This window comes from Ammospiza caudacuta, chromosome 6 (genome assembly GCF_027887145.1).
Source record: "Ammospiza caudacuta isolate bAmmCau1 chromosome 6, bAmmCau1.pri, whole genome shotgun sequence".
Classification (NCBI taxonomy): Eukaryota; Metazoa; Chordata; class Aves; order Passeriformes; family Passerellidae; genus Ammospiza; species Ammospiza caudacuta.
In genome coordinates this window covers 17,817,347-17,835,335 of record NC_080598.1, presented here as the reverse complement: position 1 = coordinate 17,835,335, position 17,989 = coordinate 17,817,347, and the positions used below count along the sequence as shown (strand labels likewise).

Sequence of the window (17,989 nt, the reverse complement as noted above, 5' to 3'; positions counted from 1 at the left end):
TGGGTCAGGACAGCCCCTGGTACCAGCACAGGCTGGGGATGAGCAGATCCAGAGCAGCCCTGCCCAGAAGGACTTGGGCTGCTGTGGGTGAGAGCTGGGCATGCCCCAGCCATGGCACTCCCAGCCCAGAGAGCCAAAGGTGTCCTGGGCTGCACCCAGAGCCCCTGGGCAGCAGGGCAGGGAGGGGATCCTGCCCCTCTGCTCTGCTCAGAGCCCACCTGCAGCTGCATCAGCTCTGGGGCCCAGCACAGCAAGGACAGGGACCTGCTGGGGTGAGCCCAGAGGAGGCCACAAAGATGATCAGAGGGGTGGAGCACCTCTCCTGTGAGAAAAAGCTGAGAGAGTTGGGGCTGCTCAGCCTGGAGAAGGTCCTAACTCTGGACAAATTCTCTTAACTTTATATGGAATTTGATTTAGCAATGATTCAGGATTTAGCCATTCTCTGAAACCTGACATATTTGAAAGATGGCTTTCACTTTATAGCAAATATTACTGATGATCACATTTAAAAATTCTCTTAAGAGTAATGGATTCAGAGCTTGTTTGCAGCTCATTATCAAGTACCCAGTCATGACATCCATAATCAATCTTAGTATACCTTGACTAGTCCCATCCACATGATAAATCTCTCTGACATCACTGGAGCAGATTGAATAGTAAGGTGCTACCTACTTTGATTAAAATGGCATAACTGAGGCCATGGTGTTCTGTATTTTGCATATCAGACATAGATTTAGCCAAGGAGCTACCACCCCTCTAATTATACTGCCTTGTATTGGATGGTACATTGTGGTCAGAAAGCAGCACAGCCCCATCATAAACTAAAGGCTGTGCCTGTCCTGGGCCATCTGTGATAGGAGTGACCTTTCAGAGCCTTAAAGGAGCCACAGGAAAGCTGCAGAGGAACTTTTTACAGGGGTTGGTAGTGATAGGACAAAGGGTGAAGGCTTTAAACTGAAAAAAGACAGGTTTAGATTAGTTATTAGGCAGAATCTCTTTCCTGGGAGGGTGGTGAGGCACTGGCACAGGCTGCCTGAGAAGCTGTGGAAGAGTGGATGTCCCATCCCTGGCAGTGTTCAAGGCCAGGTTGGATGGGGGTCTGAGCAACCTGGGATAGTAGAAGATGTTCCTGCCCATGGTAGGGGGTTGGAGCTGGATGATCTTTAGGTCCCTCCCAACCCAAACTGTTCTGTGACTCTGCGTGCTGGCACTCACAGGTTTTAAGCTTTGCAAGCTAAATCGCCCACTGTTCCTTGTGTCCCAGTGAGCTTGAGACCTTTAGGTCCCTCCCAACCCAAACTGTTCTATGATTCTATGTGCTGGCACTCACAGGTTTTAAGCTTTGCAAGCTAAATCACCCACTGTTTCTTGTGTCCCAGTGAACTTGAGACCTTTTCTGGACATGGTGTGTAAGACCAGAAGCCTTTGGCCTCAGGGGCTTTGTAAGGGGACGTGTTAAGTCATTTCTTGAGCTACTTGGCTGTGTTATTGTGCTTGTTCTAATGTTACAGTGCTATTGCTCCTGGCTTTATTGATTCTCCTCTAACACTTCATTTTTTGCAGGATCTGGCCTTGTGCTGTCCTGTGGGTCAAATTCTTTTGGACAGCTGGGACTTCCTCAAATTTCAGGCCCATGCTTGATTCCACAAAAGATTGAGGTAAAGATTTAGAAGGTGTTGTGCTTTATATTGCTTCCAGCAGCTTACAGAGGTCATCTAACCTCAATGGGCTTTAAGCCAGACTCTTCAACTAATTTTTTATAGTGCCTATCTGCTACAGATGAGCTTACAAAGTAAAGGTCCAAGGTGAATTCAAGTGCTGAGGCTGCTTTTCTTGCTGTATGAAAAGGTTTTCCACTTCTAACAGAATGTTGATTCTTTCACTTCTCAGACAAGAAATTATTTATCATCATGGCTCATGTCAGATATTCCTGTGTTGCTTTTTTAATGTAGGAGAAAGAGAATGGCTGATCTCTTAGGTGACTTCTAGTGAGTAGGAGTTAGTTCACTTGATGTTCCTGTGCCCTTGATGTTTCCTGAGAGCATCCATTGCAGAATGGTGCCTTAAAACTGGATGGTATTGACAGGGCTGATGTGAATCTCTCATCCCTCACCATACAAACTATTCATGCTGAGTATTTGCTCTTTTGGTTGGTATCCCTTAAATTCTTGGACTTGATGCCACCTGTTTTAAATACACCTGCTGCTTTTCCACCAAGGATAGATATCCAAAGGGTTTGCAAAATCTTGTAAGAGCAAGACAGGATGGGATGGGAGGTAACAGAAGAGGGAGACTTCTATGTGATTCCTGAGATCTGTTACAGTGGAGGGAAACTTTCAGGTTTTTCTCCAGTTGAAAACAAAAGTTCCATAAGTAAGTTGTCAAGACTGAGCAGGTTAATGCACCATAACACTGCCTATCACCAGTATTTATGTGGAGGTTTTGGTGTAATTCTTGAGGAACACTGAGTTAAAATGAAGAAATAAGCATTTTTATATTGCCAATGTTTCTTCTTTCATGTGAATATTTTGACTGTGTTTTTTAATTTATTGCCACAATGCTGTGCATCCAGTTGCTTTGCAGATTTATTTTTTTATCTCTTGAAAATGTTCCCACTAACTTTTACTGGTCAAAATGTACTTACTTTTCGATATAAAATGTTGATATGTATTGGGACATGCAGGCTGGAATTGAGAGCACTATTTTCTTAGTGTTCCATTTCTGTTTGGCCTATTTTGTTTTTAGAGGCATTAAATGCAAAAAGCAACTAAATTATCATTTTCTTTCATTTGCCTAGTCTCTCAAAGAGAAGGCGGTGAGTGTTGCTGCAGGACTGAGACATGCCCTTGCTGCTACAGGTGAGTATGTCATAATTTTAATCTTTTAAAATAATCTCAAAATTTATCTGAAAAGATACATAATCTTTGCAGTAACAAATGTAATGGGATTTTAAAGGCTTGGAGGAGGAGAGGGAGGAAAAGAGAATGGAATTTAATAAATTATTTTAAATAAAAGAGGATGAAAACGAATCTATTTATTTTAACTATCACAGGGAAAAATAGACCTCAAAGTCATGGACTGTAAGATTTTGGGACAAATTAACGTGAATAATAAACATTCTAGAAATATCTTCCTGGAAAACCATGGGGAAAAACTTTTACCAAGAGTTCAGAGTGATGGTTTATTAACAAGTTAATTTTCTGATGGATGGAAAAGATACTGATTTCTTTTTGCTTATTCTGAAACAATACATAAAAGGAGGTTTTTCAGGAAAGAGGATTCTGCTCAATCAAAGTGTCTTAGGATTTGAACTCATTATAGTATGAAAAGTAACTTCAGCTTGTATAAGATGCTTCAAAATGGAACTGCACATGAATTGTGGCTTTTTAAATGATGTGATTGAAATTGACACCTTAAAAATCACAGGAATGAAACTAAATATTTCTCCTGCTGTTATTAGATACTCTCAGTTTGTTCATGGTGTAACAGTAGAAATCAAACTCTCCCTTTTAGCATGGTTGTGTTGAAACTGAGGAAAAACAAACTGTACCTGCTCTTGTATTTGGTTTAGCTTTTGGGGAACTTCAGTATGGATTCCAGGTAGTGGAGCTGAAGATGCACAGGAAATGCTTGGAAGAACAGTGGGATCTTTGGTGCTTGTATAATATGGGAATTGAGATTCCCTGTGCTGCACAAACAAATTGGTATCAAGAGGGGGAAAGGGAAGAAAAAGTACAAGAACTTTGTGTCCATTCCTGAGGTACTGCAAACACAGGATTTCTCTTACTGAGTCTCCAGTAGCTTCCCACCTTTTCAGTTTTCTTACCTGTATACTGAGACTACAGCTGTTTGTTGTTTGATGGCTTCACCAGGATTATCTGGATGTTTTTTGGCATAAAGGTCTTCTGAAGTGTCATTTGAACTGGTGAAAATGACTTGAATGAAATAATTTTGAACTTTCACATGTTCATTATTGTGTGAGGTGATTTTTGTTGGTGGCTGATGGGTTTTAATCTCTTTTATTTGTGTTTACTCTGAAAAGACAGTGGTTTGGTGCTGCAGTGGGGGACTGGGATGGCATCTCAGGCAAGGCATGCAAGCCAAGGAAAAGCCCTCCCTGTGTTCCTGACAGCCAAGGAGCCCTGTGAAGTGGCAGGTAACCCAGGAATCTGCTTCCTTTGTGTGGGTGGATAGAGCAGAAATTTAATTTGGAGTGGTACATATCTTCCTTTCTACAAAGCCACGTGGTACTGGAAACGTGGAGTGGAGTACCTGAGGGACAGAATGGTCACAGAAAATTGTGATCTGTGGGGAACATGAGAGTCCTGCCATGTGTGTGGCCCAAAGGCAGAGCCTTTTGTTACCGAAGTCATCTCCATCCTGTTACACTTGTATGCATGTTTGTGTGTGAATTGATGCCTACTGTAGGAATTTTATGCTACTGTGTTTTTTCCAGGCCTGGCAGATGTAAAGGTGAAGGCAGTTGCTGCAGGCTCCTGTCATTCCGTGTCCCTCACAGGTAGGCCTCAGGTGCACAGGTGAAAGCCCTCATCTCACCCTTCTAAGGTTTCTCTGCTTTTGAAATGTTGTCAGTTTTGGTAAAACTGCTGAAAATTCATCTGGCCTGGTTAGTGCTGGTAGTTCTGTAATAGTTCTGCATTCTGAGAACTTTCCTTTTGTTTTAAGAGCGGGATTTGTGTTTTGGGCTCTCTGAGTTTTGTGGGTTTTTCTTGGGGTCAGTCTTTAGCTCTTAGGTCATTCAGGGTCTGGGCTCTTAATGGCTGGACACTCTGAAAGGATTTGTAATTCTCTGGAGCTGCAGCAGGATGCCCTCCTGGGTATGGTTACTGCTGGAGCCAGTGCAGCCTTTGCCCAGGGAGAAGAGCTGTGCTGGGTGGCTGTGGCAGGAAAGGCGGCAGCAGGGCAGCCCCAGCAGTGTGAGCTGATGCCTGTGCATGGGGCAGTGCAGGGCTGTGAGCAGACCTGGGGCTCTCTGAGGTGTCTTGGGCTCCACTGTGACAGTGTGCACATCTCTGGTGTAAGAGCACAAAGCTTATTTGAAGAGTAGGAAGCTGCTTTAATTGCTTAGGCACTTCCATAATGTCTGCCATTTGTTCTTTGATCCTTGGGCTGTGCTCCCATGCTGGAGTACTGAGTATCCAGTAATGAAAGTCTAATAAAGATTTCTTTTTATTTTGACAGATTGGGAGAAGGGGAAACAGAATAACTTTCATGCTGTAATCTTACAGTTTTGAAGTGTGTAAAATATATTGAACCTTATGAAGACAAGTCTTTGCCAAACTTCACAGGAACAAGTTCTTAGCAAATCTGCAGCCATCTGGTACCTCTGTCATGATTAAAGGAGCACTGGAGTATTTGCTGCTGCAGATCTATAGAGATTTAGTTGTATGGGGAGATGTTCCAAGGTGTAAATTGTATTGAATTCAGAGATGCAAAGTGTATGCAAGATTAGTGAAGACAAACTGTAAGAACAAATAAAATGTACTTTAGATAATTGGCAGTCTCTATTTAGACAGTGAGCAGATTATTCTTTCATGCTTTTGCTTTTTATTCAAGAGAGTGGTCTATTTGGCAGCAATGGGACCAAGACTGAAAAAAATAATGCCAAATACTTTTATAATGTGATACTGTTGCTGCCCTGCAGGATAGTTATTATTTAAATATTTTGTATTTTAAATATGTTTGATATAATAAAAATACTGCTGCAGGGTGTTTTATATAAATGGGCCCTTTTTTCTAGGAATGCCTTGCACTGTGGTGCAGTTTTCTTTGCTTTTGTTCCATCAGTCACCTGCTGGTGGGACATCAAATGCCTGCAGCCAGGCAGGTTTGGGACACAACTGTTGATGTGGGTTCTCACAGACATGGGTGAGGGTTCCTTGGAAAAAAGGATGGTAGAGTCTGCTGGTATCCAAACTGGCCTGAACCCTCCAGGGGTGAGAATATGGTGCTAAGTCTAAGTCTGGTGTCTCAGTTTTTGCTCAGACCTGCTCAAGATATAAGATAAGGGTTGAGTGTGTGACTTTTCCCAGGATAAAGCAAATACACCTCCTGTAAAAGGAGGTGACAGAGGCAATGCGTGTTAATGTGGAATATGAATGGCCACAGTGTTTTTCTTTGTATTTCTGTCACTCTTTTCCTCTCCAGGTGTGTGTACTTCATGCTGGGAAGGAGTTTATCAATTTTAGTGGCGAGTTCTAATATTTGAATGAAACAATTGCTTGACTTGTTTTTCCTTTTTATTTCAGTTGTTGTTTTAAAGAGGAACATGAGGAGTCCTGCAGATGACTGTCAGTACTGGCTTCTCCTCCCACTCCTTGCCAATTTTTCACCAGCAGTAGTATAGTAGTAAAGTGGAATTCTCCTGGCCTACTCTATTGCTGTTATTAAATATAGTGTACCCTAAGTTTTACTTTTTTTTTTTCTTCTTTTCCCTCTGAAAAATTTACTTCTGTCATGGTGCTTGTAATTGAGTGCTGGCCTGAGACATCCTGATGCCTTGAATGTTGTGGAGGTGTGCTCCAAACAATTCCATGTTGGAACTTACATGGCTTCCAGTCTTTCTGGGCCCATAATAATGTGCAAGATCAGGTGTGCAAAATATATTTCTTACACTTTCAGCTTGTGCAGCTGGCAAAGGCTTCAGGGAGGCCTGACAGTTCATGTTGTCAAGTGTTTTTTGTGGGTTTTTTTTTTCTACTTTGGAGGCCTAGGAGCTGGGAGGAATGGTTTTGTCCTGAAAAGATGGAACTTGATGTCATGTCTGCAGAAGGACTCCTCTGGGCAGTCACTGTGTCAGTGTCCATTGGTTGTTAGGCTGTGAGCAACTCCAGCTTGCATTGATGTAAAGGACTGTGGGTATTTCTGTGAAAAGATTTATTCTTGTTTGGAATCCTAGAGTGTGCATTTGAACAAATACTTGTTTTAGAAAAGAGATGTGGAAGGCAAGTGACCACTTACAGAAGTCTCTCAGGTGTTGTCTGGTGTGATTTTGAGGCACAATATTTTAATTTTGCCTTGTGATGGTGGTGCCTGGTTCAGTTGTGTGTTCAGAGCTGCATGTCCAATTCCTTTAGGAAGTGACTGTTCAAGGTGAGCCATGGAGCACTGGACTGTCCTGGCTTTGGGGGATTTACTGAATTTGCTGAAGCTGAAGGAGGCAGAATTGGTATGAGCAGAGCTATGAGTCTGGCTCTTGTAGAGAGGCTGGGAGACTATAAAGCAGAGCAAGAGCAGCCAGCCAGGCTTTGAATTATTTGCTGCAGTCCAGAAAGTTATTTACTGGATGTAAGCAAAGCTTTGGAGTGGAAATAATAGCTGGTCTGCAAGGACAGGCTGGACAGAGAGAGACTGCTCACTGAATGTCTCGAAGATGCTTTGATTTTCTTTTACTCAGAGAAGTTGACTACTGTGGTTAGTTTTTTTATAAAAATTAGTCTTTGTTATAAACATCTAGGCTGTTTGACCTGAAAGGGCTCTCACTGCTTCAGGGAGTCTGTGTAGCCCTCAAAAAATGGGCTGTGCTGTTAAGGCCCTTGCAAATATTTCTCATAACCCAGTTACAATGGTAAAGAGTGGTAGGAAAATGCTTACAGTGAGAACATAAATTGAATTAAATGTTCTTTCCTCAGCATCACTGAACTGAGACTGTATCTGATGGTATTAAATCTGTATCCCTTTAAACAGATTTTGCTTCTCTGTCTGTTGCAGATGAAGGACATCTGTATGTCTGGGGCAGCAACAAACACGGGCAGCTGGTGAGCAGGGACATCTTTCTTGCTGAGCCTAAGAAGATTGACACTCAGTGCTTCTCACATGAAAGGATTGGAGCAGTCTGGAGTGGCTGGACCCACCTGGTGGCACAGACAGGTAGGATATTTAAAAAGCAGTAACATATGGCACCCAAACAGCAGATTGTAAGCTGTCTTTGTTTCAGGCAAGCAGTGTTTTTTCTCACTGGTAGTGGCTGGACACACGGTGTAGCAGTATCACCCGAGTTCAGTTGTCTTTTGAAAAATGATGAGGGCAGAAATCCTTTGGCTGCTCTTTTAGTAGGGCATTAAGGGCAAAGAGAAGAATATATTCATAAGAAAATCAGTAAATTAAAATAAGCTGGTAGAAAATATTTGGAAAAGACAGGTTAAAAGAGGCCCCATTACACTTGAAGAGCATTCCCTGAAGATGGAAACGAAGGCAGATTTCATGTTGAAGCTGCACTTTCCTGGAAGTCTTTGTGATGAGGACAGTGTGAAAGCTGCCACATATGGAGGGCTGTGGGGTTAGATTCTTACCTAGGAGGAGAGGAGGGTTATGTAATAGTGACATTCATGTGTAAAGGGATGGTTGAGCTGATGAAGCTCATCCAACTGTGAAGCACAAAGGCAGGAGGGAAAGGTAGATGAGATGGAAAGGCAGGACAAGCATCTGAAGCTATTTTGTGTTTGTGTTCTTTGCTTCTCCTGTTGCACAGTGTGTGGTGCCATAGCTAAGGCGAACAAGAGCGTGGAAGCCTTCACAGAGGAAAAGGAACAGCCAGAGCTGTGATGTGTGACTGGAAAAACAAATTGGTTGTTTTCTGTTTCATAGTTTCATTGTTTGATATCAAAGTATGTGAGAGAAGCATGTGAAAATCTATATCAGCTGTTCTTTTAGCTATTTATAAGAAATGTCTGAACTCTGATTTTTAGAGGGTGTTATACTGAAAATTTGAAAGCTGCAATCAGTACTATGAGCTGCTTGGAAACTTTTCAGGTGGAGTGAAAGAATGTATCTCAAAATCTGTAGTTCTTGAATTAAGTGCTTGATGTCATTCTCATTGCAACAGAAATGGTAGAAAGAAGACATTTGTCAGGATAACCCGATTTTTAGAGTGAGTCTTGACAACTTGATTTGCTTTTCTTCACTATTTCTTAATAGAGCATGCCCACTAAATAAAATTTCCCCAGAGTTTCAGTAACTTCAATGTTTCAGTTACTTGATATTTATCTGTGGGTATTACAGACATGGAATATATTCAGTAAGTGTTTTTATACAACAAGAAGAAGTGTGTCAAGGGACTAGCAGGGCTGTTTTGCTGGTGAATGTTTAAAAAGAATTTATATAAAAATAGGCTGACTTTCTACATCTGCATTAAAAAACTGGCCAAGTGATGCAGTGGCACAATTATTGCTGAAACTGTATTTTATGTATTTAGAATTTTAAATCTCTTTGAAGAGCAATGGACCTGAACCTAAATCATTTGGAATAAAATTTTGAATGGGCTTTGGCAGCCTCCAGACACCAATCAGGATCCCATGGGAATTTCAAGAGTTGTTCAGCTACTAGATATAGTGTGAGCTAGAGCACTTAGCTCTTTCTGGAAAATAATTTGCTGCATTAAACTTGCAGCTGAATAATGGAGAAATGCAGCCCACTTGAGAGCTGTCCCCTGCATGCAGTTGTTCCCACCAGTATTTTTACCTCCTTCTAGCAAAGGAGGAAATGTTGCTTCAGTTTCCTGGTGCTGCAGTCATAAACCAATGATCCCCAAACATTATGGACCAGTAAAGTATTTTTTGAGCATGCAGCCTCCAATATATTTACACTTATTTATTTATAAATTACATAATGCTGTAATATGCAAACTATAACATAGGTACAATAGAAATTTTACAAAGGACGAGATAAACACTACTTAAAGTATTATTTTATTGACTTAAATAATGAAAACCGTTAATAATTGATTAATAAGTTAAAATATTTATATGTCATTTTCATCCTGCCCTCCAGTGGATTGTCTTGTAAATACCTAGGGCTGCATGCGCTTCACTTTAGAGATACTGATACAAACATTTCCTGCTTGCTTTACTCTGGGGGAGTTCCCCAGTTAGTGGAAAGGAGGCAAAATAGAGTGATTTTTGGACACAGGAAAATGGAAAGAAAGGGATATTGTAGTATGATGCTTGTCTGCTTATTGTGGAAAGACTCATACTTTGGAAAGACATTGCAGTGTACAAGGATTTTGCTGCATGAAAGAATGAGTAAGATTTTTCTAGTTAATAATCCCACCACAATGCAAATTTTGGTAGTTTAAAGTTTGTTACTGTATCTGAATTGTCATCTAATGTTTGCCACAGAAGGTAGTTGAATTTTAAGAGGCTCTTACAAATACTCAGAGTTCTGTTTGAATTTTTTTTTCCCCAGAACATTAATCCTGGTCAGAGCAGTAATAATGAAAAACTTGTTATTGCAGCTGTCTTGGCAGTAACTAAGAACTCTTCTCATTGGAAAGACACAGGAAGGAACTGAGTGGATAAACACTGGACATACAATTCATAAATTCACAAATTCTGCCATTTCAAAATGACATTTTAATCTTTATCTGCCAGGTGAGCAGTCCTTGGCTGCAGAACTAATGGAAGAGTGAAAAGTAAATGAGAGTGATGTTGTTAAAAGCAACCATCTGGGGGAATAGTTGCCAGTTCCATGGCTGCAGTGGTTTGACAATTTTAATGTGAGTCCAAGCAAGTTATCAAGTTTGTTATCAGAAGAAAGGAACACAGCATAAATATTTTTGTCTTCTGTCTTTCCCTCTTATGTAAGCTGGCCTGTTTTAAGACTTGCTTTGTTTTTCCTTCATGCTGCTGGCAAAATTTTGTACTGTAACATAAAGCAAAATGCAGAACTCATTTTAATTTCTTCCCCATTCTCTCTTTACAAGGGATTTTAATTGCACCTGAAATCACTTTAATACCTGCATCTATTTCATATACTATGTTCTACCTCATTCAGCAGAGGTTTCCTGTAATTTCTTTTTAGAGTTTGATCAACTCTTTTTTCATTTGCTGTTGTTTATGTCATAAAGCAGTTTGGATTCAAGACATTAATTCCTGAGAAATTAATTCCTTGACTTAAAGGTGTTAAGGAGTATTTTCACAAGATGTTGTGTTTTTAATACTTACCTTTAATTGATCCTCATCAGCTTCAATTCCTTATTCTTTTTATTGTAGAGGTATCTTTTGGGGCTATTTCCATTGCATGCACTCCTACTGTAAAATAACTCACAGAACCCTTCAAGACAGATGAGTGCTTTCTTTTTCTGCCTTGATTACTGTTTTCTACAGAGGAGGGAAGCACAGTTAGACTTCATGGCACCACCAGCACTCTTTCAAAGTAAGTTGTATTATTCTGATAGTAGAGGTGGTCCTAGTTGATGATGGTTGGTCCAAAAATATAAAAGTTGAGAATCCCTGACTGCTCTTTGATCAGGTCTCTGATGATGATGATTAACTTGCTGGTGCCTTTGGTTTATTTTCTATTTTCTGTGTGAATGCTTGGCTCAAGTGACTCTCAGGAATGCTTTTCATTGATGGCAGGGCAGTGCTGTTGCTGCTCCATGTGAAAGACAGAGCCAGGTGCATTCTTGTGGCCTTGGACTCCAGGTACCAGTGCCGTTCTCTGTACAAGGCTGGCTTCCTGTCCAGCACTCTGCTTAATGGCACAAGGAGCACCACTGCAGTGTCGGTGATACTGGTTTGGAATAATGAGCAGCTGTCTTGCATTGCTCTCCTTAACAATGTCAGCTTTAATTTGTGGTCCCTCTCGAGTTAATGCAAATACTTTGAGGGTAACTGCTGAAGGAGAGGTTATTGCTTAGGTCATTTAAAAGAGAGCTAAACTGTGGCCTGTAATGTGGAAGATGTAAATTAGTCTACTTTGGGGAATGATAGAACCAATCTGACTTGAAGGCAAACCTAAATATAGCAAAAGAGGTATTTCAAAGACTTTGAGGTGAATCATCAACTTCCATTCAAAACAAGATATTTTATTTTTAACTGGGAAGCCTAATAAATAACCTTCCTTAATCTGGCCTGCTTTATTATCTATATATTCTCCTGAATACATTCCCTAATCTATTTGTCACATAGTGTCACATGAAGTTATGCTTTGTTTGAGCTCAGATAAAGAATTCCAAGCTCTTTCACTCAGAAAGTTATACTATTTAAACTGCATTTTTGAAGTTTCTGCTGCCTGTGCAAAACTGCCTACAGCTAAAAAATCTTGGAAGAACAAAATGCTGTGACATAGTCTGTATAATATTCTAAGTCCTCATTCCAAATGTGCATCTGAATTTGTGCATCTTTGAATGTCCCTTGATGTCCTGTCATTTAGGCCACACAAAACCACTCTGAAGGGGTCTGACATGTTAGTGACCTACACAGTAAAATAGAAACCATCTCCTGCTTTTTTCTGAAGCAAATGACAGCACGTCCCTCCAAGCACCGAGAGCAGAGTGAGAGGACATTTCTAATGATCTTGTTTAAGTCATTAACCTTTAGCATTTGAGTCTTTCACAGAGGCTGTAGCTGCACCTCCAGGTGCCTTTTCTGATGGCAGTCACAAGGTAAAGCTGCTGGGCTTTGCTGGCAAGTTGTGCAGCTGCAGGGAGGTGCAGGGGAAGGACGTGTCTGGCACCCGAGCAGCACAGCCTCAGCCCACTAGAGGTCCTTTCCAGTTTGCTCTTGAATCCAGGCTCTGCAGCCTTCCTCTAGAAAGCAAACTTTCTCTGCCTTGAGGTTTTCAGCAGCTCCCTAGGACAGCAAATACTAATTTGTGTGTATGTATATTTCATATATATATTTTAGTTTTAATGCTTGTCTCTCTTTAGACACAGCAGCCAGGAGTTTGAAATTGGAGCCCTACATGAGGGAGCTGTATTTCATTGGAAGGATGCTGGGTTTTGGGAATACAGGTGATAAATACTAAAAAATAGCTTCATCAAAACCTCCTGATTGATAGGTACTCCTGAGCTTCTTTGAAGCATAACTGGAGTTCAAGAAATTAGTGTTCAAAGAAGAAAAGCCTTTGTCCATCTGCTTGGGGGTCAATTTTGAAGCTCCAGGGCCTATCTTGAAGTTCCTGCATTTCATTATAAAGTGTAGACCATGGAAAGAGGAGAGAAAGAAATGCACAAACTTGGGGACCAAAATTCAGACATGAACGCTGGGAACTGTGGGAAATTTAGTGTGCAATAACAGGATGAAAGATTCTAGATGCATGTGGAAATTTCCTTGTGTTCTGTGTTGTCTTCAGAGCTGTCTTCTCGTTCTGTCATGCATTCATCTCATTGGTGTTCAATTCCACAGTGATTATTTTAAAATTTTGTTCTAGGTAGCTGTAAATACCTAGAAGATTTTGGCATTTTTCTTTGGCTTCATGGGCTGGCATCATTACTTGGCTTTATTTTTAAACTTAAAAAGTTAACAGTGTGTGTGTCTGTGTGTTTGCTTTGTGATTCTACACTCCTATTCTTGCTTTCTCTGCTGGGAGTTACTTCTACATGGTTTTGATAAAGTCTTGAAGAAATTAATTCAGTGGTTTGGTCACTGATGAGGAAGTTGGGTAAAATGGGAGCTGAAGGTATGTTCTGAAAGGTTATTATCAAGTGTTGAGAGTTGATTATATGCAAAGATTTTTCACAGAATCTTCCTAGCATCATCTTTGAGTAATTGAGTTGTTTCTTCAGTCACCAGCCCTCTTTTACCTCTCCTTGTTACTAGGAACTTCCAGTTGTATGGTAAATAGCTGTGCATGCCATCTTATTTCAGTGTGAAAAGAGAGGTTGTCAGGAAGATGCTAAACTGTCACTAAGTGTGATTAAAGGTACTCATTGTAAAATGGAAACATCAGTGATAGGCATTAAGGACACAGAAACTTACCTCAGTATTTGAAATTCCCTTTGTGAGCTGTGACATTGCATTGGCACATGGAGATTCAGATGGCCTGGGAAGAGAAGGATTTAAGGGGATTTTCTTAAATTTAGCTTATGAGTAGAAATGAACTCAACAGAAGGAAAACAACTATCAAAATTTTCCAATCTGTTCTGCTCCTCTTACGTGTGGAGCAGCCCACAGAGTGCCCTTCCCAGAGCAGAAGGGGAAGATAAGGTAGGTAAGGCTGGTTTGTCTTGCATCTTTTGCTGGATCTGCCTTGGGTCTTCTGGCTATGGCTTCCTCTCATGGAAAGGCCTTTCCTTCCTTGGAACAGGCTGCCCTGTTGGAAGTGGTGGAGTCAGCATCCCTGGAAGTATTAAAAAACCTGTGGATATGGCACATGAGGACATGTTTCAGTGGACATGGCTTTGGTGCTGGGTTGACAGTTGGACCTGATGATCTTAGAGTTCTTTTCCAGCTTTAATGATTCTATGGTTCTGTGATTCACACTTGCTTAGTCCTGTCCAGATGTGTTTTACTAAGCACTCCATGATTACAGGAGTTTGGAAAATGACTCAGTCATCATTCAGCATTATGTTATGGGGCTTTAGGCCACATGTGTGGAAAGAGGGAATATTACATGGAATTTCTCCCTCCCCCTTTTTTTTGTGTGTGTGTGTGTCATATCTTCTCTTTTACTAGTGGGAACAGTGATTGTTGTGGACTTAAATAATGTAACTGTCCAAATTTGACAGAATTTTCATCTTTAAAAAGCATTCAGAAAAAAATTACAGCTTTAAAATGTGGATTTGGTATAGATTTTGCTCAAGTCATTAGTGGGTGAGATAAGGAATTAATTACTTTTTTTTTTCCCTTTGGTTTCTGTGGTTGGACTGCTGCAGTTTATGGCTAGCTATCTATTTAGCAAATGTAATAAACAAGGTCAGATATATTAATAAGTATGTGCTTGTGTGCAGGAAATCTGTAAATGTGGTGTTTGTTCTGTTTTCAGTATCCTCCAGCACCAGAGCAGCTGTGCAAGAGGAGCTGTAGTTTTGTGGGCTGAGAAGGGCACCTTGTTGGCTCTGAGCTATTCCTTGGGGGTTTTTCTTACTCTTTTTCTCTTAAAGCAAATTAAATTCTTGCAAAGGTAATGATGATAATTGCATTTACACAACTATTGTGAAACCAGGGCACAAAGCTGATACAAATTCCCTTAAATTAAGAATAGTTTGGCCATAAGTGTCCCTGTCTTTTTAGTTCTTCTGACTACTTGCAGCTGGAACTGCTGGCACTGTCTAAGCCACTTGCTCTTCTGATTGGCTGTTTCTGCTTTGTTATATGTCAAACCTTTTCTCCTGAACCATACTGAAATCTTTCACATTGTACTTGGGTCTCTGTCAGTTCACCTATTTGAATCTGGAAAGAAGCAAAGGTAAAGGCAAGAGAAAATTCCCCATTTCTTAACTTCTGTCATAAGCTGCCTCCAAGTTCCATATTCATAGGTATTAATAGAGTGATATCCAAATGCAGAACTCACAAGACCATTGTTGTGTGCTGCTATGACATACTGGGCTGGACACTCTATAACTCACCTCCTTTTTTGCTTCTCAGTCTTTAATTCAGCTTCAAGTCTCCCATATGCCGTGGGTCTCAGCAGCTGTCCACAATGATGCTTCTGTATCCTGTTATCCAGCAAAAAGAGCATGGACTAAAAGACTGGGTCGGGGAATTCTTCCCTGCACCCTCTTCTGGGAGATCTGAGTGGGGGACAAAAGAGGTTACAATTTCATTCATAGCATATGACATAGTTTGCACGTAGTAAAAGGGTGATGAAATTGATTGAAATTTTGGCAACTCAAAGCTCTTAGTGTAGAGAATTGATGTGAAGCACAAAACAAACAGTGAGAATTTGCACATCAGAATTCCTGCAGTTATGCAAAGTGGATGTAACATTGTCAAAAAGGTAAGAAAGGTAGAAGTGCTTTGCACTCACTTGGTATGGAGTAAGAAGCTGGAGCCAATCATTACCTGATAGTGGAAGTAATGTGCATGGTAACTGATTGCCAAGAACAAGGTATATGTACTTTGCCCTCTTAGTTTTATTGGTTTTTGAGAAGACAAGTGGCTACTGCATTTTCAAATAACTTCATTTAAAGCTGTGCATTTACTAAGCTAAGCATTTTTAAGCTCAGCTTCTGAAAGCAGCTATGTGAGCACCATCTATGCATGTAAGTGCATTGATCTTATTTAGCCTAAGTAGTATTTTAAGGCCATTAAATACTTGTTTTCATAATCTTTAAATGACATTTCCTGTTTAGTAATTAATTATTCAGGTTTAATGAGTCTTACTATTCAAACACAGGTAGTGGGCTTTTTAAGAGCTGAGTGGCAGTTGAGTACTTCTGCAAACTAGTACTTTTCAGGAACTTTTTTTTTCTTAAAAACCTAGACACAAACAGGAAAAATATTCATAAAGCCTACATAGATTGTTCCTTTCATGATTACCTTGAAGTAATTTTGAAATAAACAATTTTATGTAAGGTGCTGTAGGATACAGGAGATATATCAACAGCTGTAAATTTTCAAGTCTTGTAGAATGGCTCTGATACTTGGGTAGTATGATGAGATCTGCCAAGAGTGTATGGATTTTATTCTTTAAAGTATTCCAGTTGTGAGGAATCACAGCTTGTGGTGTGGTGGTTGAAACTGAAGATGAACAGCCTCTTTTTTTGTAGCTCCTGTTTGGACTTCATTGTCTCTCAGGGTAGCTACATATATTCTGCATGGATCCCAAACAGCTGAGATTGAACTCTGCAGATGAAGGGGAGTTACATTTTCTATGTTGCTTAGGATACACTTTAGGTTTTTGGGACATTCTGCTGGATTGAATAGCCTGTGTTGTTCAGGTTTGCTTTCTTCTCTATCTAGTATTATGGGGCCCACAGTAGGTAATAATAATATAATCACAATGGTTTATTTTTGGGGGACAAAGACCTGGAGGAATAGAAGGTATTAGCATCTGATTCATGCAGGAGAAAAACCCTAGGAGGGGTGGGATTTCCTTAGGTGACTCATTCTCTGTTTTACTCCGTATCTAACTAAAAGAAAAAAATCTAAAAACCACTGTGTAGTCAACGATCTATTCAGGGACAGTGCTTCATGTCACTTTTGCTAAGATCTTTTTATAGTGAATATAGGAAATCTTACTTTTCTAGAATTTTCAAAAATTTACCTTTACAGATCTGCCCAAAATAATCATACAGAAAGTCCTTAAGGAGAATGTTTTCCTGCTTGTCCTTTCCACCCCAAGATAGAAAGCAAACTGAAAATCAGTTTGGCATTTCTCATCTTGAATTTTGGATCTTGTAGCTGATGGATATTTTGTAGGAATTTGCCTGTACACACATTTCAGGCTTGTGCTTGCTAATGACACATCTGCCTGGAGCTGAAGCTGTTCATTGAGGACAAATGGACACTAAAACGTCCAGAAGTGAAGGTCAGGCTGTGGGCACAATAAAAGGGTGGCAGTGTGGATTACTAGATATTCATGTGGGTTGAAGAATCATCCTGACAAGTCACGCAGCACAAAGGAGGGTGTTAAATCCTGTTTTGTCTCCTCTTGCTTGTTCAGTTTGCCAGAGATAAAGAAACAGAGCACACAATGCCAAAAAAAAACCCAAAATGCTGTGGCCATGCACACAGGTAGAAGCTGATAGTTGCAATGAAACAAACTTCTGCTGTGTGTGATTTAAAAGTCTGGGTAATTATTTAAAATTCCTCTAGTTCACCAGAGCAGTGCTCAAACAAAGTCCATGAAAAGCTGTTTTAGCACAGGAGAAAACTCATGGTTTCTTTAGAAACTACCCTATCTCACTGAATTGTGTGAAGCATGAATAGAAGGGTGCAGCTTCTTTTGATCAATATCCATTGTAACATCAGAGAAAAGAAGGTATTGAAAAAACAGGAGCTTTTTGTTCTTCATTGGTGTCCCCTCCTTACTCCTAATGAGAAGTTCTTTTATTTCTCCCTTCTCAATTTAAAACCTAAGCCCCTCTTAGTAACAGGCTGCATAGCACATCAATAGCACATTACACATAGCACATTACAACCCTGCTCATATGCACACTTAGGTAAACCTTAAACATAGATGTGCTGGCACACACAAGCAGATGCAGATGTTGTAGCTCTGTGGATGTACTTGTGGACAGCTTTGCTTCACTGGGTAAGCATCAGAAGTAAATCTCACTGGCATCATTCCCTCTTGGCTGGGAATT

At 40.4% G+C, this 17,989-nt stretch overlaps 1 protein-coding gene across 3 annotated transcripts in view; it reads left to right on the top strand.

Moving 5' to 3' along the window:
• Positions 1-17,989, top strand: part of SERGEF (secretion regulating guanine nucleotide exchange factor) — a 141,345-nt gene that overhangs the window by 2,646 nt on the left and 120,710 nt on the right. For all 3 annotated transcript variants that reach the window (XM_058806474.1, XM_058806476.1, XM_058806475.1), the window contains exons 4-8: positions 1,564-1,658; positions 2,798-2,858; positions 4,043-4,156; positions 4,457-4,519; positions 7,732-7,890. In XM_058806474.1, the coding sequence (XP_058662457.1) occupies positions 1,564-1,658; positions 2,798-2,858; positions 4,043-4,156; positions 4,457-4,519; positions 7,732-7,890 (492 nt within the window). The remainder of the gene's footprint in view (positions 1-1,563; positions 1,659-2,797; positions 2,859-4,042; positions 4,157-4,456; positions 4,520-7,731; positions 7,891-17,989) is intronic.